Here is a 21,748-nt window from a genome sequence, read left to right as displayed (position 1 = left end):
GGTGACCCTGTAGCTCTGGGGGTGGCCTCCGCCCGCCATGCACAGTGCAGGCGCCCTTCACGTCACCCATCCCCACTCCCAGGTGGGGTACAGGTGGGAGGCGCCGAAGGTCTCCAGCCCACAGGACTCCCAGGAGCTCCGCCCCCGCGCCCGCCCCGTGCCCGCCCCGTGCCCGCCCCGTGCCCGCCCCGGCCCTGCCCCAGCCCTGCCCCGGCCCTGCCCCTCCGGCCCCGCCCCTGCCGGCGGTCCCGCCCCCGTCCGGCCGCATCCGGGAGGCGGGGCGTAGCCCAGACGCCATGGCGGGCCCAGGAGGCCCCAGCGGGCGCGCCCCCGCCACACTTACGCCGCGCGCGCCCGCCCGCCCCGCCCACCGTTGCTATAAAGGGAAAGCGGGCTGGGCGCTCGCCAAAAGCTTCGTCCGGCGTCTGGGATCCTATTCCGTATATTCCAGTGTAAGGTCGCTAGTCAGACCCCAGCAGCCAAGATGGTGAAGCAGATTGAGAGCAAGGTAAGCGTTCCGGGGCCGGCCAGGGCGCGGCGCGCAGCCCCAGCAGGTGGGGTAGGCGGTGGGCCGGAGGTGGGCAGGCCGCCCCTTCGCATCCCTGGAGGAAGGGGACGCGGCGACTCGGCCTGGGACTGCGAGAAGCCCGGGCCTGGGCGCTCCCGGGGCGGTGGAGCGTGCCCTGGAGGGCTAGGTCCGCGTAACCTAGGCGCCCGGGGGATGCACGCGCGTGGGGAGCGCCCTGGAGTCCTCCACTGCGCCTCCGCCCCCTCCCCACCCTAGCCGGGAAACCGCGATTGGGTAAAGGATGGAGGGAGTCTGCCTTTGGCCCCGACACGGGCCCGGGCAAGGAGGTGGAGGGCTCCTTGGAGAAAGCCCGGGCTTGCTGGCTGCCACTCTCTCCCCGGGGAGCGGCGTGATCCACCCGCGCTGGGTGCAGTGAGCTCCCTGGGGCGTGGATCTAGGCCGGACACCCCCGGCTGCCTCCAGCACTGCCCGGCCGCAGAGCTGACGCGTGCTGCATCCGCGCGAAGGGAGCGGTTCCGGGCTGGAGACACCCCCCAAACCCCTTCGCTTGTACAAGTCCGGCTCTAGGGGCCCAGGTGGCGGCAAGGAGGTGAAGTCCGGGCCGCGCCCTCGGGACTCCTCCTCCTGCGGCGCAGGGCGTGTTTCCGGCAGCTCTGGCTTTGGAATGACTCAGCCCCCAAGGCTGGGCCCAGGGACCTTCACTGCCCTAACCATCTGTGATTCACCCACGGTGAATTTCGTGGTCGGTGGGTTTCGCTGGAGCCAGGAGTGCCCCTGAGAGCGGCCGCGCCCCGCTGTGTGCTCGTCGGCTTTCGGGTACCCAGACGGCGGTTCTGTCCTTTTAGAAATGCCCAAGACAAAAAGTGTTGCATGTCGAGAGTTATTGCAAACTTCATACCCTCCTGCTCGGAAAACTCAGAGCCTAACAGTGTCTGGTGTACTGTGGCCCCTCAAGAAGTGGATGTTAAATGCAGAGGCACAAAACTGAGTGGGAGAAAACTGATGTTACTCAAACAGTGGGACGAAACCGTTTACCCTGCGATACCGCCCACCCCAGTAAAGCAGGGGAAAGGCGGGTCGAGTGCCCCGACCTGGTTTAGGTGCTGGGGTTAGCTTTGGAAATGGAAGTTTGTCTGTTAATGGTTCCTTATCTTTTTGTTCCTTTTACAACCAGAAAACATAAAGATCGTTGTAGAAGGTTTGGGAAGAGAGATCTTCTGTTTCCTAGACGCAACCACAAAATAGTTGAGGTTATTTTTATTTCCGAGCTGTGTGTTTGTCGTCTAATTTAGCCTGAACACTTTCCGTGTAATTAGAAGCTTTTTGTAATCATTTCAATATCTGAAGACATTGCTGGACATTTGGGCAGTTTTCCACGCTTCAGTGAATGTTTCTGTTCGTGAGGCTTTATACAGAGTTCAGGCTATTTCCTCAGGTTAGGGTCTTGAGTGCAGGGTCAAGGGATGTGAACCTTTTATGACTTATTAACAACCTTTTCATTGGTTGAAAAGAGAGCGCCTTGGGCTTCCCTGGTGGCGCAGTGGTTGAGAATCCACCTGCCAGTGCAGGAGACACGGGTTCGAGCACTGGTCCGGGAAGATCCCACATGCCACAGAGCAACTAAGCCCGTGTGCCACAACTACTGAGCCTGCGCTCTAGAGCCCGCGAGCCACAACTACTGAGCCCGCGTGCCACAACTACTGAAGCCCGTGCGCCTAGAGCCCATGCTCTGCAACAAGAGAAGCCACCGCAATGAGAAGCCTGTGCACCACAACGAAGAGTAGCCCCCGCTCACCGCAACTAGAGAGAAGCCCGTGTGCAGCAAAGAAGACCCAATGCAGCCAAAAATAAATAAATTTATAAAAAAAGAAGAAAAGAAAAGAGAGAGCCTTAATATTGAGTTTTTTCACATATTTTTATTCAGTGTCTACTGAGTGACAAACAACAGTCTATGAGGGGAGGAGCAGGTGGTCTTCTGCAGAGTCTGGTGACCTCATCAGTAGAACATGTGAAAACCTATGAAAGGAGTGAGAAATCTTTGGTCTATATGAATTGTCTCAGAATCCAAACACTACAAGTAGAAAATTGGTGCCTGGAGCACATTTCGGTCTTTCCTTATTTTAGTTGTCGTAATTGTGGCACCCTCCTCCCCTCATCAGTACCAAGATGTACAAGGGTGACAGGAAATTCATTACCCAGAAAAGCACTATGGCCTGGGGCCCAAATCCCTGATAATCAGTTGATCTTCAAAACTATGATCCAGAGTCAATCAAAAGCTAAGCTAATGTTTCTTGTAAATATTGAGTACACTTTAGATTTTCATCCTGATGGACTTGGTGCCGTGGGCCAGCCAAGACAACTCTGAGGTTTTGGTAGTTTAGAGCCACTGGGATCCATTTCAGCTCCAAGTGGGTTAATGGACTATAAAAGTGAGGAGGAAGAAATGAACAGTTGTTTTAAGAATGGCCACTGCCATTTCTTTTCTTCTTTTTTTAAAAAATTTTTAAATTTTATTTTATTTATTTTATACAGCAGGTTCTTATTAGTCATCAGTTTTATACACATCAGTGTATACATGTCAATCGCAATCGCCCAATTCACCACACCACCATCCCCACCCCACCGCGGTTTTCCCCCCTTGGTGTCCATATGTTTGTTCTCTCCATCTGTGTCTCAACTTTGGCCCTGCAAACCGGTTCATCTGTACGATTTTTCTAGGTTCCACATACATGCGTTAATATACGATATTTGTTTTTCTCTTTCTGACTTACTTCACTTTGTATGACAGTCTCTAGATCCATCCACATCTCAACAAATGACCCAATTTCGTTCCTTTTTATGGCTGAGTAATATTCCATTGTATATATGTACCACAACTTCTTTATCCATTCGTCTGTTGATGGGCATTTAGGTTGCTTCCATGACCTGGCTATTGTAAATAGTGCTGCAATGAACATTGGGGTGCATGTGTCTTTTTGAATTGTGGTTTTCTCTGGGTATATCCCCAGTAGTGGAATTGCTGGATCATATGGTAATTCTATTTTTAGTTTTTTAAGGAACCTCCATACTGTTCTCCATAGTGGCTGTATCAATTTACATTCCCACCAGCAGTGCAAGAGGGTTCCCTTTTCTCCACACCCTCTCCACCATTTATTGTTTGTAGATTTTCAGATGATGCCCATTCTAACTGGTGTGAGATGATACCTCATTGTAGTTTTGATTTGCATTTCTCTAATTACTGATGTTGAACAGCTTTTCATGTGCTTCTTGGCCATCTGTATGTCTTCTTTGGAGTAATGTCTATTTAGGTCTTCTGCCCATCTTTGGATTGGGTTGTTTGTTTTTTTAATGTTGAGCTGAATGAGCTGTTTGTGTATTTTGGAGATTAATCCTTTGTCTTATGATTCATTTGCAAATATTTTCTCCCATTCTGAGGGTTGTCTTTTCGTCTTGTTTATGGTTTCCTTTGCTGTGCAAAAGCTTTTAAGTTTCACTAGGCCCCATTTGTTTATTTTTGTTTTTATTTCCATTACTCTAGGAGATGGATCAAAAAAGATCTTGCTGTGATTTATGTCAAAGAATGTTCTTCCTATGTTTTCCTCTAAGAGTTTTATAGTGTCCAGTCTTACATTTAGGTCTCCAATACATTTTGAGTTTATTTTTGTGTATGGTGTTAGGGAGTGTTCTAATTTCATTCTTTTACATGTAGCTGTCCACTTTTCCCAGCACCACTTATTGAAGAGACTGTCTTTTCTCCATGGTATATCCTTGCCTCCTTTGTCATAGTCGACCATAGGTGCGTGGGTTTATCTCTGGGCTTTCTATCTTGTTCCATTGATCTATGTTTCTGTTTTTGTGCCAGTACCATGTTGTCTTGATTACTGTAGCTTTGTAGTATAGTCTGAAGTCAGGGAGTCTGATTCTTCCAGCTCCATTTTTTTCCCTCAAGACTGCTTTGGCTATTCGGGGTCTTTTGTGTCTCCATACAAATTTTAAGATTTTTTGTTCTAGTTCTGTAAAAAATGCCATTGGTAATTTGATAGGGATTGCATTGAATCTGTAGATTGCTTTGGGCAGTATAGTCATTTTCACAATGTTGATTCTTCCAATCCGAGAACATGGTATATCTCTCCATCTGTTGGTATCATCTTTTATTTCTTTCATCAGTGTCTTATAGTTTTCCGCATACAGGTCTTTTTTCTCCTTAGGTAGGTTTATTCCTAGGTATTTTATTCTTTTTGTTGCAATGGTAAATGGGAATGTTTCCTTAATTTCTCTTTTAGATTTTTCATCATTAGTGTATAGGAATGCAAGAGATTTCTGTGCAGTAATTTTGTATCCTGCAACTTTACCAAATTCATTGATTAGCTCTAGTAGTTTTCTGGTGGTATCTTTAGCATTCTCTATGTATAATATCATGTCATCTGCAAACAGTGACAGATTTATTTCTTCTTTTCCAATTTGGATTCCTTTTATTTCTTTTTCTTCTCTGATTGCCATGGCTAGGACTTCCAAAACTATGTTGACTAATAGTGGTGAGAGTGGACATCCTTGTCTTGTTCCTGATCTTAGAGGAAATGCTTTCAGTTGTTCACCATTGAGAATGATATTTGCTGTGGGTTTGTCGTATATGGCCTTTATTATGTTGAGGTAGGTTCCCTGTATGCCCACTTTCTGGAGAGTTTTTATCATAAATGGGTGTTGAATTTTGTCAAAAGCTTTTTCTGCATCTATTGAGATGATCATATGGTTTTTATTCTTCAATTTGTTAATATGGTGTATCACATTGACTGATTTGCATATATTGAAGAATCCTTGCATCCCAGGGATAAATCCTACTTGATCATGGTGTATGATCCTCTTAATGTGTTGTTGGATTCTGTTTGCTAGTATTTTGTTGAGGATTCTTGCATCTATATTCATCAGTGATATTGGTCTGTAATTTTCTTTTTTTGTAGTATCTTTGTCTGGTTTTGCTATCAGGGTGATGGTGGCCTCAGAATGGGTTTGGGAGTGTTCCTTCCTCTGCAATTTCTTGGAAGAGTCTGAGAAAGATGAGTGTTAGTTCTTCTCTAAATGTTTGATAGAATTTACCTGTGAAGCCATCTGGTCCTGGACTTTTGTTTTTTGGAAGATTTTTAATCACAGTTTCAATTTCATTCCTTGTGATTGGTCTGTTCATATTTTCTATTTCTTCCTGGTTCAGTCTTGGAAGGTTATACCTTTCTAAGAATTTGTCCATTTCTTCCAGGTTATCCATTTTATTGGCATAGAGTTGCTTGTAGTAGTCTCTTAGGATGCTTTGTATTTCTGTGGTGTCTGTTGTAACTTCTCCTTTTTCGTTTCTAATTCTATTGATTTGAGTCTTCTCCCTTTTTTTCTTGATGAGTCTGGCTAATGGTTTATCAATTTTGTTCATCTTCTCAAAGAACCAGCTTTTAGTTTCTTGATCTTTGCTATTTTTTTTTTTGTTTCTATTTCATTTATTTCTGCTCTGATCTTTAAGATTTCTTTCCTTCTGCTAACTTTGGGTTTTGTTTGTTCTTCTTTCTCTAGTTCCTTTAGGTGTAAGGTTAGATTGTTCGAGATTTTTCTTGTTTCTTGAGGTAGGCTTGTATAGCTATAAACTTCCCTCTTAGAACTGCTTTTGCTGCATCCCATAGGTTTTGGATCATCGTGTTTTCATTGTCATTTGTCTCTAGGTATTTTTCGATTTCCTCTTTGATTTCTTCAGTGATCTCTTGGTTATTTAGTAACGTATTGTTTAGCCTCCATGTGTTTGTGTTTTTTACGTTTTTTTCCCTGTAATTCATTTCTAATCTCATAGTGTTGTGGTCAGAAAAGATGCTTGATACGATTTCAATTTTCTTAAATTTACTGAGGCTTGATTTGTGACCCAAGATGTGATCTATCCTGGAGAATGTTCCGTGCACACTTGAGAAGAAAGTGTAATCTGCTGTTTTTGGATGGCATGTCCTATAAATATCAATTAAATCTATCTGGTCTATTGTGTCATTTAAAGCTTCTGTTTCCTTATTTATTTTCATTTTGGATGATCTGTCCATTGGTGTAAGTGAGGTGTTAAAGTCCCCCACTATTATTTTTTCTTTTTTTTTTTTAAAGAAAGTACCCGAACTGTGGTTTGTTTTTTTTTTTAATTTATTTTTATTTATTTATTTTTGGCTGTGTTGGGTGTTCGTTTCTGGGCGAGGGCTTTCTCCAGTTGCGGCAAGCGGGAGCCACTCTTCATCGTGGTGCACGGGGCCTCTCTTCTTGAAGAGCACAGGCTCCAGGTGCGCAGGCTCAGCAGTTGTGGCTCACGGGCCTAGTTGCTCCACGGCATGTGGGATCTTCCCAGACCAGGGCTCGAACCCATGTCCCCTGCATTAGCAGGCAGATTCTCAACCACTGCGCCACCAGGGAAGCCCTAAAGTCCCCCACTATTATTGTGTTACTGTCGATTTCCCCTTTTATGTCTGTTAGCAGTTGCCTTATGTATTGAGGTGCTCCTATGTTGGGTGCATATATATTTATAATTGTTATATCTTCTTCTTGGATTGATCCCTTGATCATTATGTAGTGTCCTTCCTTGTCTCTTGTAACATTCTTTATTTTAAAGTCTGTTTTATCTGATATGAGTATAGCTAGTCCAGCTTTCTTTTGATTTCTTTTTGCATGGAATATCTTTTTCCATCCCCTCACTTTCAGTCTGTATGTGTCCCTAGGTCTGAAGTGGGTCTCTTGTAGACAGCATATATATGAGTCTTGTTTTTGTATCCATTCAGCAGGCCTGTGTCTTTTGGTTGGAACATTTAATCCATTCACGTTTAAGGCAGTTATTGATATGTATGTTCCTAAGACCATTTTCTTAATTGTTTTGGGTTTGTTTTGGTAGGTCCTTTTCTTCTCTTGTGTTTCCCATTTAGAGAAGTTCCTTTAGCATTTGTTGTGGAGCTGGTTTGGTGGTGCTGAATTCTCTTAGGTTTTGCTTGTCTGTAAAGCTTTTGATTTCTCCTTCGAATCTGAATCAGATTCTTGCCGGGAAGAGTAATCTTGGTTGTAGGTTCTTCCCTTTCATCACTTTATGTATATCATGCCACTCCCTTCTGGCTTGTAGAGTTTCTGCTGAGAAATCAGCTGTTAACCTTACGGGAGTTCCCTTGTATGTTATTTGTCGTTTTTCCCTTGCTGCTTTCAGTAAGTTTTCTTTGTCTTTAATTGTTGCCAATTTGATTACTATGTGTCTCGGCGTGTTTCTCCTTGGGTTTATCCTGTATGGGACTCGCTGCACGTCCTGGACTTGGGTGACTATTTCCTTTCCCATGTTAGGGAAGTTTTCTACTATAATCTCTTCAAATATTTTCTCTGGTCCTTTCTCTCTCTTCTCCTTCTGGGACCCCTGTAATGCGAATGTTGTTGCGTTTAATGTTGTCCCAGAGGTCTCTTAGTCTGTCTTCATTTCTTTTCATTCTTTTTTCTTTATTCTGTTCCACAGCACTGAATTCCACCATTCTGTCTTCCAGGTCACTTATCGTTCTTCTGCCTCAGTTATTCTGCTGTTGATTCCTTCTGGGGTAGTTTTCATTTCAGTTATTGTATTGTTCATCTGTTTGTTTGTTCTTTAATTTGTCTAGGTCTTTGTTAAACATTTCTTGCATCTTCTCGATCTTTGCCTCCATTCTTTTTCCGAGGTCCTGGATCATCTTCACTATCATTATTCTGAATTCTTTTTCTGGAAGGTTGACTATCTCCACTTCATTTAGTTGTTTTTCTGGGGTTTTATCTTGTTCCTTCATCTGGTACATAGTCCCTTGCCTTTTCATCTTGTCTATCTTTCTGTGAATGTGGTTTTTGTTCCACAGGCTGCAGGATTGTTATTCATTTTATATATTTTTTAAATTTATTTATTATTTATTTTTGTCTGTTGGGTCTTTGTTGCTCTGTGCAGGCTTTCTCTAGTTGTGGCGAGCAGTGGCTACTCTTCGTTGCAGTGTGCGGGCTTCTCATTGCTGTAGCTTCTCTTGTTGTGGAGCACGGGCTCTAGAGCGCAAGCTCAGTAGTTATGGTGTGCAGGCTTAGTTGCTCCTCGGCATGTGGGATCTTCCCGGACCAGGGCTTGAACCCATGTACCCTACATTGGCAGGGGGATTCTTAACCACTGTGCCACCTGGGAAGTCCCTGCTGCCATTTCTTGAACTCCCAACTTTAACACACAGGCACTTTGCTAAATGCTTTACAAACCACTCTTACGCCTGTTGATTACCTTCGGAATGGGTGTGTTTAGGAAAAGAGATGCTAGATGCTGCTTTTATTCATCTGCCCCAAATACATTGTTTTGTTTTCAGAATGTTTGTGTTAGTGATGGGGACCTTTATCAGTCCTCACTGGTAGTTTCTGGGAGGTAGAAATTATGGTTTGCTTCTCAGTCAGATAATATTGAGTCATTCTCACACTGATGTCTGTTTTAGGCAAACTTTATTATCCAGAGAATAGAACTTGTCATGAAGTCTTACATATACCTGGCTCTGTGACTCATGTTCAGTGAAGTCAAAAGTCATTGCTGAAAGATATTCTAGGTTGAGAGTAACCTCACCAGTATTTACTGAGGGCCAACCATGTTCACAAAACCATGTATTCATCTGACCAGACATTGTCAATCTTTATTTTCCTGTCTTATCTGGATCTTGCAGTAAAGAATAGCTGGTTTGACCTAAAAAAGTCACATTAGGGAAGGCTTTGAAGGAAATTCATCTGGAAAAAAATCGGTGATGGTTTGGGAAAATAATTTCTGTACTTCTTACTCTCTGTGTGCACCCTCCACTGCATGCACACACCTCCCCACACCCAAAGGTGTGGTGTGTTTATTTGTATGCAGGTTTGTACCTGCATAACTGAAAAGGGTACAGAAGTCATGACCTACCATTCCAGGAAACACCATTTGTGAATTGTTTTCCCCAAAAAACATGAGGCAGAAATTAGAAATCTAGAGAAGTAACTTCAGAGGAATTCACTTTAGTTTTTTTGTTGTTGTTGTTAACAGTGCTTTATTTACTTTCGTCTTTACTTCGACCAAATCTGATCTGATTCTTAGCTTTTAAAGGAGGGGCCGGTTTTTAATTAAACCAATGTGACTGCATTTTTCCCCTTGAAGAAAACCGAGACTTCAGATATAGATGTTTGTGTTTTGATTTCTCTTCATGGCCTTGGTTTTGGTCAGCACCAGCTGACTGACTGTGGTTAAAAAAGAGTCATCCCTTGTTAACTAGAAGGTTAGGTTGCTAGGGTTACAGTATCAAAACCATTGGTAAATTATTCAGGGAGGTTGGTGGTAAGGGATTTCTTGATCATTTCTACTGGTGGAATTTTATTCAACAAGCATTGCTTACAAAAAATAACAAAGAAAATTCCCTTCATGAGGGACTAAAACTTTTTCATTTGGTCAACAGTGAGGGCAGAAATCAACAATAGCATGTATGATCTCAGTTCTGGAAACTGCATTAAAAAGAGTATAAGGACATATGCTTAATGTCAGCAGTGAGTGTAAGGCTGTGGAGAAGGTTATTTTCCTTGATTGATATTTATTTTTTTGAGCTTTTGGATGTTCTACCATAGATAATATTAGCTTAATCAAAAAGTTTTAGTTTTTAAAATAACTTGTGGTGTTTTAGTTGCAAGATTCTGTGCCTTTGTGATTTATTCAATTGAAGTGTGATTCCTTGGATCAATCAATGAGCATTTAGTGAATGTCTACTATATATTATACCTAGATTTGATGTGGAAACTTTTTTTTATAAATTTATTTTGTGTATTTATTTTTGTTTGGCTGCGTTGTGTCTTCGTTGCTGCTCACAGGTTTCCTCTAGTTGCGGCAAGCGGGGGCCACTCTTCATTGCGGTGTGTGGGCTTCTCATTGCGGTAGCTTCTCTTGTCACAGAGCATGGGCTCTAGGCGCACGGGCTTCAGTAGTTGTGGCACACGGGCTTAGTTGTTATGGCGCACAGGGTTAGTTGCTCCACGGCATGTGGGATCTTCCCAGACCAGGGCTCAAACCCGTGTCCCCTGCACTGGCAGGCAGATTTTTAACCACTGCACCACCAGGGAAGTCCAGATGTGGATACATTTTTAATACAGATGTCTTTATTTTCCTTTCATTTACTTAGTTTGGATGTGGATTAACCAATTAATATTTTATATTTATGAAGACATGAATATTGATACACTGTATACATCATACTTGTTTCATCTTATCAAATAACATTACACCACAGTAGGATTTCTTCAAACAAACAGTTTATTTGCTTTGTTTTCCTTTTTTTATTAAAAAAATAGGCCCTGCCTTTTTATTTTTCATGAATTTATTTAACATTTGGAAAATCCATTTGTATTTCACCCTGTAACAATTGTAACAATAAAGATTTCTGGAAGCTGAGAGTCTATTATATAAAATGTTGTTCTTATTGGTTCCACTCTTGCCAGTACGTCTGGAATGTGTGATCAAACCTCTAGCTTCCTCCGGCCCATCCCTAGCCAGTCAACTCATCTTGTCTGTCCCTAGCAATTTCTATTACTGTGCTTCAGATCCCCAGATTTTCCTGATCTGATTACATTAGATTTTGACAAATTCTCTACTCATTGATGATTCATTTTTTTTAAATTTATTTATAAAAAAATAATAATAATAAAAATGAAAAAATAAAAAAAATTAAAAATAGGCCCTGAAAGCAGGACCTCCAAATTGTGCTTTGTGTCGCATTTTATCAGGGCTTTTGGAAATAAATGTAACTTAACATCTGCTTTTCTCTTTCCCTTAGTATGCTTTTCAGGAAGCCTTGAACAGTGCAGGAGAGAAACTCGTAGTAGTTGACTTCTCAGCCACATGGTGTGGGCCTTGCAAAATGATCAAGCCTTTCTTTCATGTAAGTATTTATTAGCCAACTTCTGCTTTTGTAAACTATTAGTGTGTTTGGGGTTGGTGGTCACAAAGCTAGGAAAGAAGGACAGAGGTTTTGTTGTTGTCAGATCTTTGGTCTAAAAATCATAGCATAACAATTTAGGTTTGACACATACAGCCTATTGAAGACAACTTTCAGCAGTTAATAAATAATTTGGTTGTCTTAAGTGGTTTTGTTTTTCTTCACAGTGAAACATGGGCCCTATTTGAAGTTCAGGAATCAGAGTTGATGTTACAAATCGTTTTATACCAAGGAGAATTTGATTCAGGGAAAATGTCTTTTATGCTTACCCGTCCCTAAATATTTGGATCTTTAGTCCCTACTTTTACGTTTCCATTTAAGAAGCTTGAGTGTGTTGGCTGCCATTACCCAGTGCTAAATCTTTGTGGATTTTTTTTTTTTTTCCTAATTTTCTAGTCTCTCTCTGAAAAGTATTCCAACGTAGTGTTCCTCGAAGTAGATGTGGATGACTGTCAGGTACGTGGCTGGAAATTTGGAATAATGTTGAGCTTTTTGCATTGGGCTTTTTCTCTGAATTAATTACACATTGCTTGTTCTCATAAATAAGTAAAACACTAGAATTACAACCCTAGTTAAAAAGTTTATTTCAGAAGAACGGGTGATTGTGCCAATTATGAGCTTAATCCTAGATGTCAGGAGCTAAGTACATCACATCCTAAAATAGAATGGTTAAGGCATCTGTTACCCATCTTTACTAGTCACTTTTTTTTAATTAATTAATTAATTAATTTTTTTTTGTGGCTGTGTTGGGTCTTCATTTCTGTGCGAGGGCTTTCTCTAGTTGCGGCAAGTGGGGGCCACTCTTCATCGCAGTGCGCGGGCCTCTCACTATCGCAGTCTCTCTTGTTGCGGAGCACAGGCTCCAGACGTGCAGGCTCAGTAGTTGTGGCTCACAGGCCTAGTTGCTCCGCGGCATGTGGGATCTTCCCAGACCAGGGCTCAAACCCGTGTCCCCTGCATTGGCAGGCAGATTCTCAACCACTGTGCCACCAGGGAAGCCCCACCTGTCTCTTTCTAAAAGCCCAAGTAATCTACCTAACATTCTGAGATGCTTAACACACAAACAGAAATTGAAAAGACCAAACACCAAGATGCCTGATAGAGAGCTGAGAGAATTTGGGGGAACATTTCAAGATGATTGGTTTAATTTAACAAATGCTCGTTTAGCACTTTGGGCCAGGCGCGCTGTTCTTTGTGCATAACAAGTATGGATTCATTTTATCCTTTGTCCTGTCATCATGCCCAGGTTGACCATGGAGTTACAGTTAGTAAGTAGCAGAGCAGGGATTTAAATGTGTGTGGGCAGGTTTGCTTAGCCCCAGCAGGGCAGGAGTGGGTTAGGGTATGAAGTGGCAACAAAGGTGCTGGACCTGGCTTCCAGTCATGGCCCCATGGCCCAGTGACTTCTGCTTTAGGCTCATTCTAGTATCCCTTGAGCCTTGGTTCTTCTGTCTATGACCAGATCTTAATACCTGCCCCCACCAACCTTGTAAGGTTGATTATTCATTGAGCAAACATGGAAATCCTGCTAAAGGTCCAGAAGGGTCTATAAAAAGGGTGTGGGGGGGGGGAAATGTATGGCAGTATTTTCTAAGCCTGTGGGCACCTCCCAGTACCACATTGCTTATTCCCAGCACATTTCTCATCTTTCTTTCTTGCCAGACAAGCTCCTTGACTTAAGCTTCACATCCTCTCCAGGAATTCTCCTCTAGTTATTCCCTTTTATGCCCAGACTAGGTTAGTTCCCTTCCTGTGTGTCCCCCTGGTGTCCTCTGCCCCTCTTTTTCGTGGATTGATGGTTGTCCAGTGGGAGGATCGTGTCCCTTATTAGCTCTGTGGGCTTGGTGAAGTTATCTGTTCTGTGCCTCAGGTTGAGCCTCTGTTAAATGGCAGTGTTAATCCAGCATCATAAGGCAGTTGTCAGGATCATGTGAGATAAGACCTGTGAAGTGCTTAGAGCAGTGCCTGGCACATGATAAGCATTCAGTAAGCTTAGCTATTACTATAACGATCTTTGTGTCTGTCCTTCATTAGTCTGTCAGTTTCTTGGGATCAGGGACCCTGTCCTTATTCACCTTTGTTTCCTCTTTATCAGCACACCTGTCTGACCTGTGGTAGGTGAAGAATGAATGAATTGGTATGGTTGTCAAGTAAAGTTATTCTAATGTGTCCTGGGTTTTTGTTCTAAGTAAGAGTAGACAGCATGTGTTGTTTGCGAAAAAACTCTCGCTTCCTATTTTAACCTAACTTATTTTTTAAAATCTCGTCACCTTAGCCAGGTGAAAATGGCACCTGGAAGGGACTAAAGAAACTGGTGCTGACCCTATGAGACAGCAAGTGAATACATTTTTATTCGGAAGTACTAACATATGCTAGATGCTGCACTAAGCCCTCTGCCTACAGTGTATCATTTCATCCAGGCAGTGACCATGAGAACTATTTTTATCAGCATCCCCCCTGAACAGATAATGGGACTGCAACACAGAAGGGAAAAAGGTCGATTGAGGCAGAGCCTCTGGATTTGGCCCCTGTACCGTGCTGGGTCCAGGACCAATGCTTTCTGCCTCAATCCAGAACCTTCGGGAAGCAGGTGCGCAGAGCAGGCCCAGACTTCAATATGACAGCCCCTCCTTTAGACGCGGTTGTCATCCTCAGCCTCACCCTGAAAGTATGTAGACCTCTAGACCTTGAAGTGACCGTCTCATAAGTTGGGGACCTTTCACTTTGAGCAACATATGATTTTTTTGTGTGTGTGTGTGTTTTTTTTTAATACTCTTAATGACAACTATTTCACCATCTAAATAGCCTTATCAACCTTTTGTGGCATTAAAAATTGAATTCCAGAACCCTTTGGTCACCCCATACACATAGCAATACTCTGTCAGTTCCTACTTACCTGGCCATTCAGCAGAGTTAGCAAGGCAGTTAATTCAAACAAAAAGGAGTTCATTATCAATCCGTGAGTTGTTTTTTCCCCCATGGAATTTATGAATTACGAGTGGATCTTCTTTTTGTTGCTTTGGAATGCTGTAGGTAAAACCATCCCCTGATTTTGGCTCGAAAAGAATGCAGATGAGGGATAAAAATGACATCAATTCATTATTTTGAGTATTAGATCATATCATTAAATAGATGGAATATTTTGGGGCTGAATTTGTTTTTATATTTTTTATGCAGATAATTCCTGTCCATGCAGACTCAGGGTACTTAATGTTTATAAGTATCTTTGGGGCAAACAGCAAAGAAAATAGAAAAATCTCCAAACACTTGGGCTGGAAGAGATTATCTGTTAGGTGTAATAGATTCAAATGGACAGTTAGGAGGCATGGACATATAATGTGGTACACACACAAAACAACTCTGTATGCATAGTGAAGTGTGAATACTACTTTTGAAAATGATAGACTGATCTTATTTCCTTAACAGTGGACTCTACTCCCAACTCTACAGAGTATGATACTTATAAGCTGAAAAGAAACAAAGTAACTTAGGCCTGATAGTTTTGCAACCTTTTAGAATGCCATGTGTTTCCATTACGATGAGAACAGCCAGGAATGAGTTAATAACAGGTGACAACAGCAGATTTAAAGTTATTTTGGCTATACAGCATGCTGAGCTAGAAACCAATGAAACAAAGGTTAATAAGGTAAAATGTAGCCTCATTACACTTACTAATAAAAATCTGAGATGGGCCAAAACTATAGGGATGGAGAACAGGCGGGGGGTGGGAGGGGGGATGTGCGCAGGGGTGGGGGCAGAGGGGGAGTGTTTGACCGCAAAGAAGCTACTGAGGAGGTTTTATGGGAGTGAGGGAAGAGTTCTGTATCCTGATTATGGCAGTGTTTATATGGCTACGCAAGTTCCAGATTGTTTATTTTTTTAAAAATGGCAGGACCTGGGTCTGTCATTAGAGAGTGGCTAGCTTTCTGTTTTTAAATGAGGGAAGTGATAAACTTGAGATCAAGAATGTTTTTAAAACCTCGAAGGTAACTACTTAATTTTTAAGTGTGCATGCCTTTCAAATCACTACAGGAGTGGGCAAATTGGTCCATAGAACAAGTAATAGAAAACAAAAGAAAAAAAATAAAACATTAACAGAGGCAGTAGAGATCAAATATTAGTTATAGAACTACTAACCTTTACTGAGGTCCATAAAAGATTTTACTAGATGGGTATACTGTCTTCCAGGATGTTGACTCGGTATTATTAAAATGCTAGTTAGTACTCTCAGATTCATCCAACATTTTTGGGAAATTGATCATGACATTCTGAAATAATGTAGTCAGGAAAATCCTGGAAAGTATTTTAAGAAACTAATTAGGAGGGAAGTCATAGAGGATGGGAAAGGACAGGCCCCATAAAGTACATTAGCAGCAATAATTAAACCAGTGTGGTCTTGTAACCAGAGTAGGTATGTAGATCCATGGACAAGACTAAAAAGTCCAGAAAAGTAGAATCAAATGTATTAAACCATGTATTAACAATTAACCATTTGGGGTTAAGATGTTGCATCTCTACTTCATTCTTTACCCCCAGATACAATCTAGAAGAAATCCAAACATAAAAATTCTAGAAAATACTGAACATGTAGAAGTGATACACTGTCAAGCACATTAACTGCCCTATTTCTTATATTCTTAAGAATTTGATTAACTGTTTTTCTCTGTGGCCATTGCAGAAATGGGCCTGAACAGTTCACTCACAGAACTGGAGTCTCTTTCTAAATCCAGTAAAGCATGTGCTTTCAGTGACTGGCATAGGGAAGGGCAGATGGGTCCTGTTACATGAAAAGTCTTAAACTGGATGTCAGAAATCATGATACATACTGATAAACTGACACATTCAAATTGGGAGGTGGTTTAATCATATGTATCTAGAGCCTTTAAAGTGAATATTTTCATTCCCTTAGCAATGCTTACTTTCATGGGTGGGGATTGAACCATAGTGTAGAGATGCTTAGGCAAAATCTGAGCCTTTTACATATTGACCAGCAGGTGAGTTAAAATGATCCATCCATATACAGTGACAGCTTTCGGACCATAAAAAGGTGAGATTATACTTATCTAAATAATTAAAATTGAAAATGATCTTATTAAACCGAGCAACTTTAAGGTTTTTTGCCCTGGGACACGTCTGAATTTATTCACAAGAATGTGCGTAACCTAAAAGCCCAGTGTGGTGGATTCAATTATGGTACAGAATCCTGCGTCACCTTTAAAAAATCACTTTCATACCCAATGAGAGAGAATTCTTAATGCTTTAACTAAAAATTTACCATGTGAAGACTTGACTGCAATTTTTTTAAAATTTATTTAATTTATTTATTTATTTTTGGCTGTGCTGGGTCTTCGCTGCTGTGTGCGGGCTTTCTCTAGTTGCGGTGAGCAGCAGCTACTCTTCCTTGCAGTGCACGGGCTTCTCGGTGCGGTGGCTTCTCTTGTTGCAGAGCATGGACTCTAGGCGTGCGGGCTCTAGAGCGCAGGCTCAGTAGTTGTGGCGCATGGGCTTATTTGCTCCACGGCATATGGGATCTTCCCGGACCAGGGCTCGAGCCTGAGTCCCCTGCATTGGCAGGCGGATTCTTAACCACTGCGCCACCAGGGAAGCCCTTGACTGCAATTTTAAGACATAAAACGTATGAACGTGATTTAAAAAACACTTCAAGTCTTTCTCAAAGCATTGACACCACTTCTGAGCATTTATCTTGTTTCTAGTTTTTTGTCATATTTTATTGTAAGTTAGGCAGTTGTACCAATGCAGGAATGCTAAGCTCTGGCTAGGAGAGGTATAAGGCATCCAGAATCTGAGACCAGCAATGAGACTCTCATTTCCGTTGACTGGGAGCCTGTATTTTCTGCTGATGAAGCTTTGCGATTAGCTTTTTCATCTGAACGTTGTGATCAGTGTTCAGGTCCTGCTGTCTTTGGATGCAGAATATCTTTTTTTGGTAGGTTCCAGTCTTTGTCAATGGTTGTTTAACAATTAGTTGTGATTTTGGTGTGCTCGAGAGAGGAGGTGAGCTCAAGGTCCTTCTACTCCTTCTTCCTTACTTACTTATCTCCAGGTCCTGTTTTGCATGCTTTCATATGTGATGCAGGTCAGTTGCACCCCCTGTATGTTTCTATGATTAGAAGTGGCGGAAAGGGTGGTTCACACTTTCCAGACCACTGCCCTTCCACTGTGGTATTATAAAAACAAAACTAACACCCACCTCTTTTGAGGTTTCTGCCAGCTGCTTGCATGAAAGATGGTATCCAACTGGCGGCTTACAAGTGTCAGGAAGAGAGAGGGAAGGGACTGCACTAAACTGCTGCTCTCCAAGTGCTGGGAGGGGCTGGCCCAGTGTTCCCAAATATTCAAGCAATTCAGAGATTTTTTTTTTTTAAGCATTTACATGAACCAAGTAACATATCTAGACCAGCTCCAGCCCCCTAGACAACCAGTTTCCAACCTTTTAGCTAAACCAGTCCTTCTACCCTTCTAACTTGTCATCTTCTGGTTTCCCCATTACTCACGGTCCAGAACCTTGACATGCGCAGCTCATTGTCTTCCTGTCAACTCTCCACCCCATTTTCCATCCTGGATTCTCATACTACAAGGAAATTTCTGGAATTGTAAATTGGTACAATTAAAATGTTATGATCTTCATTGTGATGGTCTTATCACAGGTTCTTGGTAATTTCCTTATGACTGTTGCTTTCAGTTGAGTACTTAGTGCCTGGAGTATAGTAGACATTCAGTACATACTAGCCATTTTATTGCAGCCATTACTGCCCTTGTGCTTCTTGTTGCCCAGCATTTAAAGAAAAAGTAAAGGTTATCTGGAAACAGCAGTGTCCACCACCCTTCCTGCCCAAACTGGCAACAGGACATGTGCAATTTCGTAAAGACGTAAAACCACACTTTTCTTCCCGTCAGAGGAACAGGTGAAGTTAGGCTGGTGTGCTACCATTGACTGGTGGCTCAATCTAAGAACTGCTCCTTTTTTTGGCGGGGGGGCCATGCAGCCTGGCATATGGGATCTTAGTTCCCCAACCAGGGATCAAACCCACGCCCCCTGCAGTGGAAGCTCGAAGTCTTAACCGCTGGACCGCCAGGGAAGTCCCAGGACCACTCCATTTTTAATTCCCATGCCCCTTACTCCCAAATCCCCACCTGGAAGTCACCGCGGTGTTTTTAGCTGACCTTCCTTCCTTTTTCCTGTGGAAGTTCTTTGGTTTGCGTGGTCTGCTTCTCAGAGTTCTGCCTCCGTGGTTGGTGTCCTCCACAGCTTTTGCTGCTTGGTGAGGGCTGTGTGGTTCTTTCTTCACTTCTTTCCTGATCCTCTTTGCGGTGCCAAGCTGATGTATTTGATCCCTAATGGACCTGTTCACTTGAAACTCTTGTCCAAACCAAACCATTTTCATGGCATTCCCCCCCCCCCCCAAACCTGGTGTGAACAAGGTGTTGAGAGGTAGGGGTTATAAAACAAAAACAGGGGGCTTCCCTGGTTGCGCAGTGGTTGAGAATCCACCTGCCAGTGCAGGGGACACGGGTTCGAGCCCTGGTCTGGGAAGATCCCACATGCCGCGGAGCAACTAGGCCAGTGAGCCACAACTACTGAGCCTGCGTATCTGGAGCCTGTGCTCCGCAACAAGAGAGGCCGCGATAGTGAGAGGCCCGCGCACCGTGATGAAGAGTGGCCCCCGCTTGCCGCAACTAGAGGAAGCCCTAGCACAGAAACAAAGACCCAACATAGCAATCAATCAATCAATCTTTAAAAAAACAAAACAAAACAGAAAAACCAGTGTGGAGCTGTCCCTCTAGATCACCATGACTTTATTCTTGAACAAGTCCTTTGTAAATAAGTTGTTCCTCTCCCTAACTCTAATCTTTCGCCTTTATGATCGTCATCTATGTACCTCACTCCAGTACAACTGGGAATAATTTGATTAAACAATTTGAGTCACTGTATAGTATCTGATTCTAGTATCTCTCAAAGATGAGAGTACATATTAATTAGAATTTTAATTAATATTATAACCAATTTGGCTTTTGTGCTGCCATTGTAGTCCTTGTTTAAGCATATAAAAATTGGCACAAAGTCCTAATGCTGAGTTCTGGGTACATAACAGGAAAAAGAATCTGGTTTTAGATCACGGGTGCCAGAGCTCAATACTCCTCATAGTCTTATTTTTATCTTCTTTCTACACCTCCCTTCCCCCCAGGATGTTGCTTCAGAGTGTGAAGTCAAATGCATGCCAACCTTCCAGTTTTTTAAAAAGGGACAGAAGGTAGGTACATCTGACCTTGAAGAAAACCAGCTGGGTAATAGGAAAGCATGATATATAAAAGAAAAAACTGAAGTGACTTACCCTTCACATTGGGAAGCACATCCCCGTTTTTTCCTTTTAAGAATATTTAAATATGTCATTCTTCATTAAGTACATAATGTGACATCTCATTGATAATTGATCTTTGCTAAAACTAAAATCACAGGGATTTGGTGATTAATCTCTGTGATTGGTGCTTCATATTTATATCACAGTGCATTTATCCTTGTTCAGAGGTATTTGTGTAAAAAAACTGAGTCTTGACTTTTGAGGGGTTTTTTTGTTTGGTTTTAGTTTTAGTTTTTAACTTTAAAGAACTGGGTGTTACCCGTGGATGTAAATTTTAAATAAGCTTATACTTCCTCTCCTCCCCAGGCCCATTCTGTGGTCATATCTGATATACAAAATAGGGATGCAATGCTACATCTAATGGCAATTCAATATTCTCTCAACAGGTGGGTGAATTTTCTGGAGCTAATAAGGAAAAACTTGAAGCCACCATTAATGAATTAATCTAATCATGTTTTCTGAAGACATGACCAGCCTTTGGCTGTTTAAAACTTGTAATTTTTTTTATTTACAAAAAAGAAAGATGATCAAGTATGAAGACTATATACCTAACTGCCATCTGATAAGTGACAATAAAATATTAACTGTACCCTTTTTAAAACTGGTGTCTTTGCATAGTTTTCAAAATAAATGAAAACTGGCCATTTGATGATATTTAATGTCCTAGTTATTTTCATATGTTCTTGATCACTTTTTTTTTTTTTTAACCTTGTAGGCCACTGATTGAAGATTTTTCTTGTACTTCTAGGAAAATCTTGTTGGAGGCAATGCACAGATAATAGAGTAATATGTTAAAATTCTGTTATTATTTTTGACCTTATGCACAGAGAAAGTATTATTTTTGGTTCTAGCAAGCAGATCTCCTATGCTCTCTGAATGGTCCTCATGACCAAAATTGATGTCTGCCCATGAAGGAATTGTTTATCTCTGGTTTCAGATTCCTGTCCCAAAGGTTACAGTGAGGTGCCAATTTTGCTAATGGTAAAGGAGTTCTATTATCTGTTAGGAATTCTTCATAGGTGGCTCACAAGGGAGTTCCCACAAACATTACTGTGGGAATTTGATTCTCTCAAGTATCTAAGAAACTGGTTTTATAGGCCAGATAGAAGTTCCAACCTAAGCAGTAAAGAGTGTGGACGTTACTGTTAATTTTTCATTCAAAGAACATTGTTTCTTGTGTTCTAGACCCAAAGTGCTGGACGAATGCTTGCAGAAATCGTTTTTAAATTTGTGCTGTAAAAAATCAGAATTAGGGCTTCCCTGGTGGCGCAGTGGTTGAGAGTCTGCCTGCTAATGCAGGGGACACGGGTTCGAGCCCTGGTCTGGGAAGATCCCACATGCCGCGGAGCAGCTGGGCCCGTGAGTCACAACTACCGAGCCTGCGCGTCTGGAGCCTGTGCCCCGCAACGGGAGGGGCCGCGATAGTGAAAGGCCCGCGCACCGCGATGAAGAGCGGTCCCCACACCGCGATGAAGAGTGGCCCCCACTTGCCGTAACCAGAGGAAGCCCTCGCACGAACCGAAGACCCAACACAGCCAAAAATAAAAAAAAAAATAAAAAAATAAAAAAAAATCAGAATTAAATCATATGCCCCTCACCATCCTTATATTAATTTAATCTTTGCAACAATCCTATGAAGTAGGCACTGTAATCCCCACTTCCCAGTGAGGAAACCAGCAAAGAGGTTAAGTAATATCCCCAGCATCACACTAGTCAGTGGAGGATACGAGATTCAAACCAAGTGAGTCTGGAGCCTGAGTGCATGCTCAACTATTACACTGCTGCTCAGTGTAACAATGTAATAACTAGGTAAAATGATGGGCCCTTAACTGGGTTTCTTTCCTCATCTGAAAATCAGGATACTG

The 21,748-nt window shown here is 42.2% G+C and overlaps 1 protein-coding gene across 1 annotated transcript; it reads left to right on the top strand.

Annotated features, from left to right (window-relative positions):
• The first annotated feature begins 352 nt into the window (after positions 1–352).
• On the top strand, positions 353–20,537 carry TXN (thioredoxin). The gene is made up of 5 exons (XM_007178228.2): positions 353–508; positions 11,341–11,445; positions 11,899–11,958; positions 19,710–19,775; positions 20,270–20,537. Exons 1-5 carry the CDS (start codon positions 485–487, stop codon positions 20,330–20,332), a joined length of 318 nt encoding a protein of 105 aa, XP_007178290.2. The 5' UTR covers positions 353–484; the 3' UTR covers positions 20,333–20,537.
• Positions 20,538–21,748: the final 1,211 nt, after the last annotated feature.

This window comes from Balaenoptera acutorostrata, chromosome 6 (assembly GCF_949987535.1).
Source record: "Balaenoptera acutorostrata chromosome 6, mBalAcu1.1, whole genome shotgun sequence".
Taxonomy (NCBI): Eukaryota; Metazoa; Chordata; class Mammalia; order Artiodactyla; family Balaenopteridae; genus Balaenoptera; species Balaenoptera acutorostrata.
The sequence above is the reverse complement of the archived record's forward strand: the minus strand, read 5'-3'. Positions and strand labels throughout refer to the sequence as shown.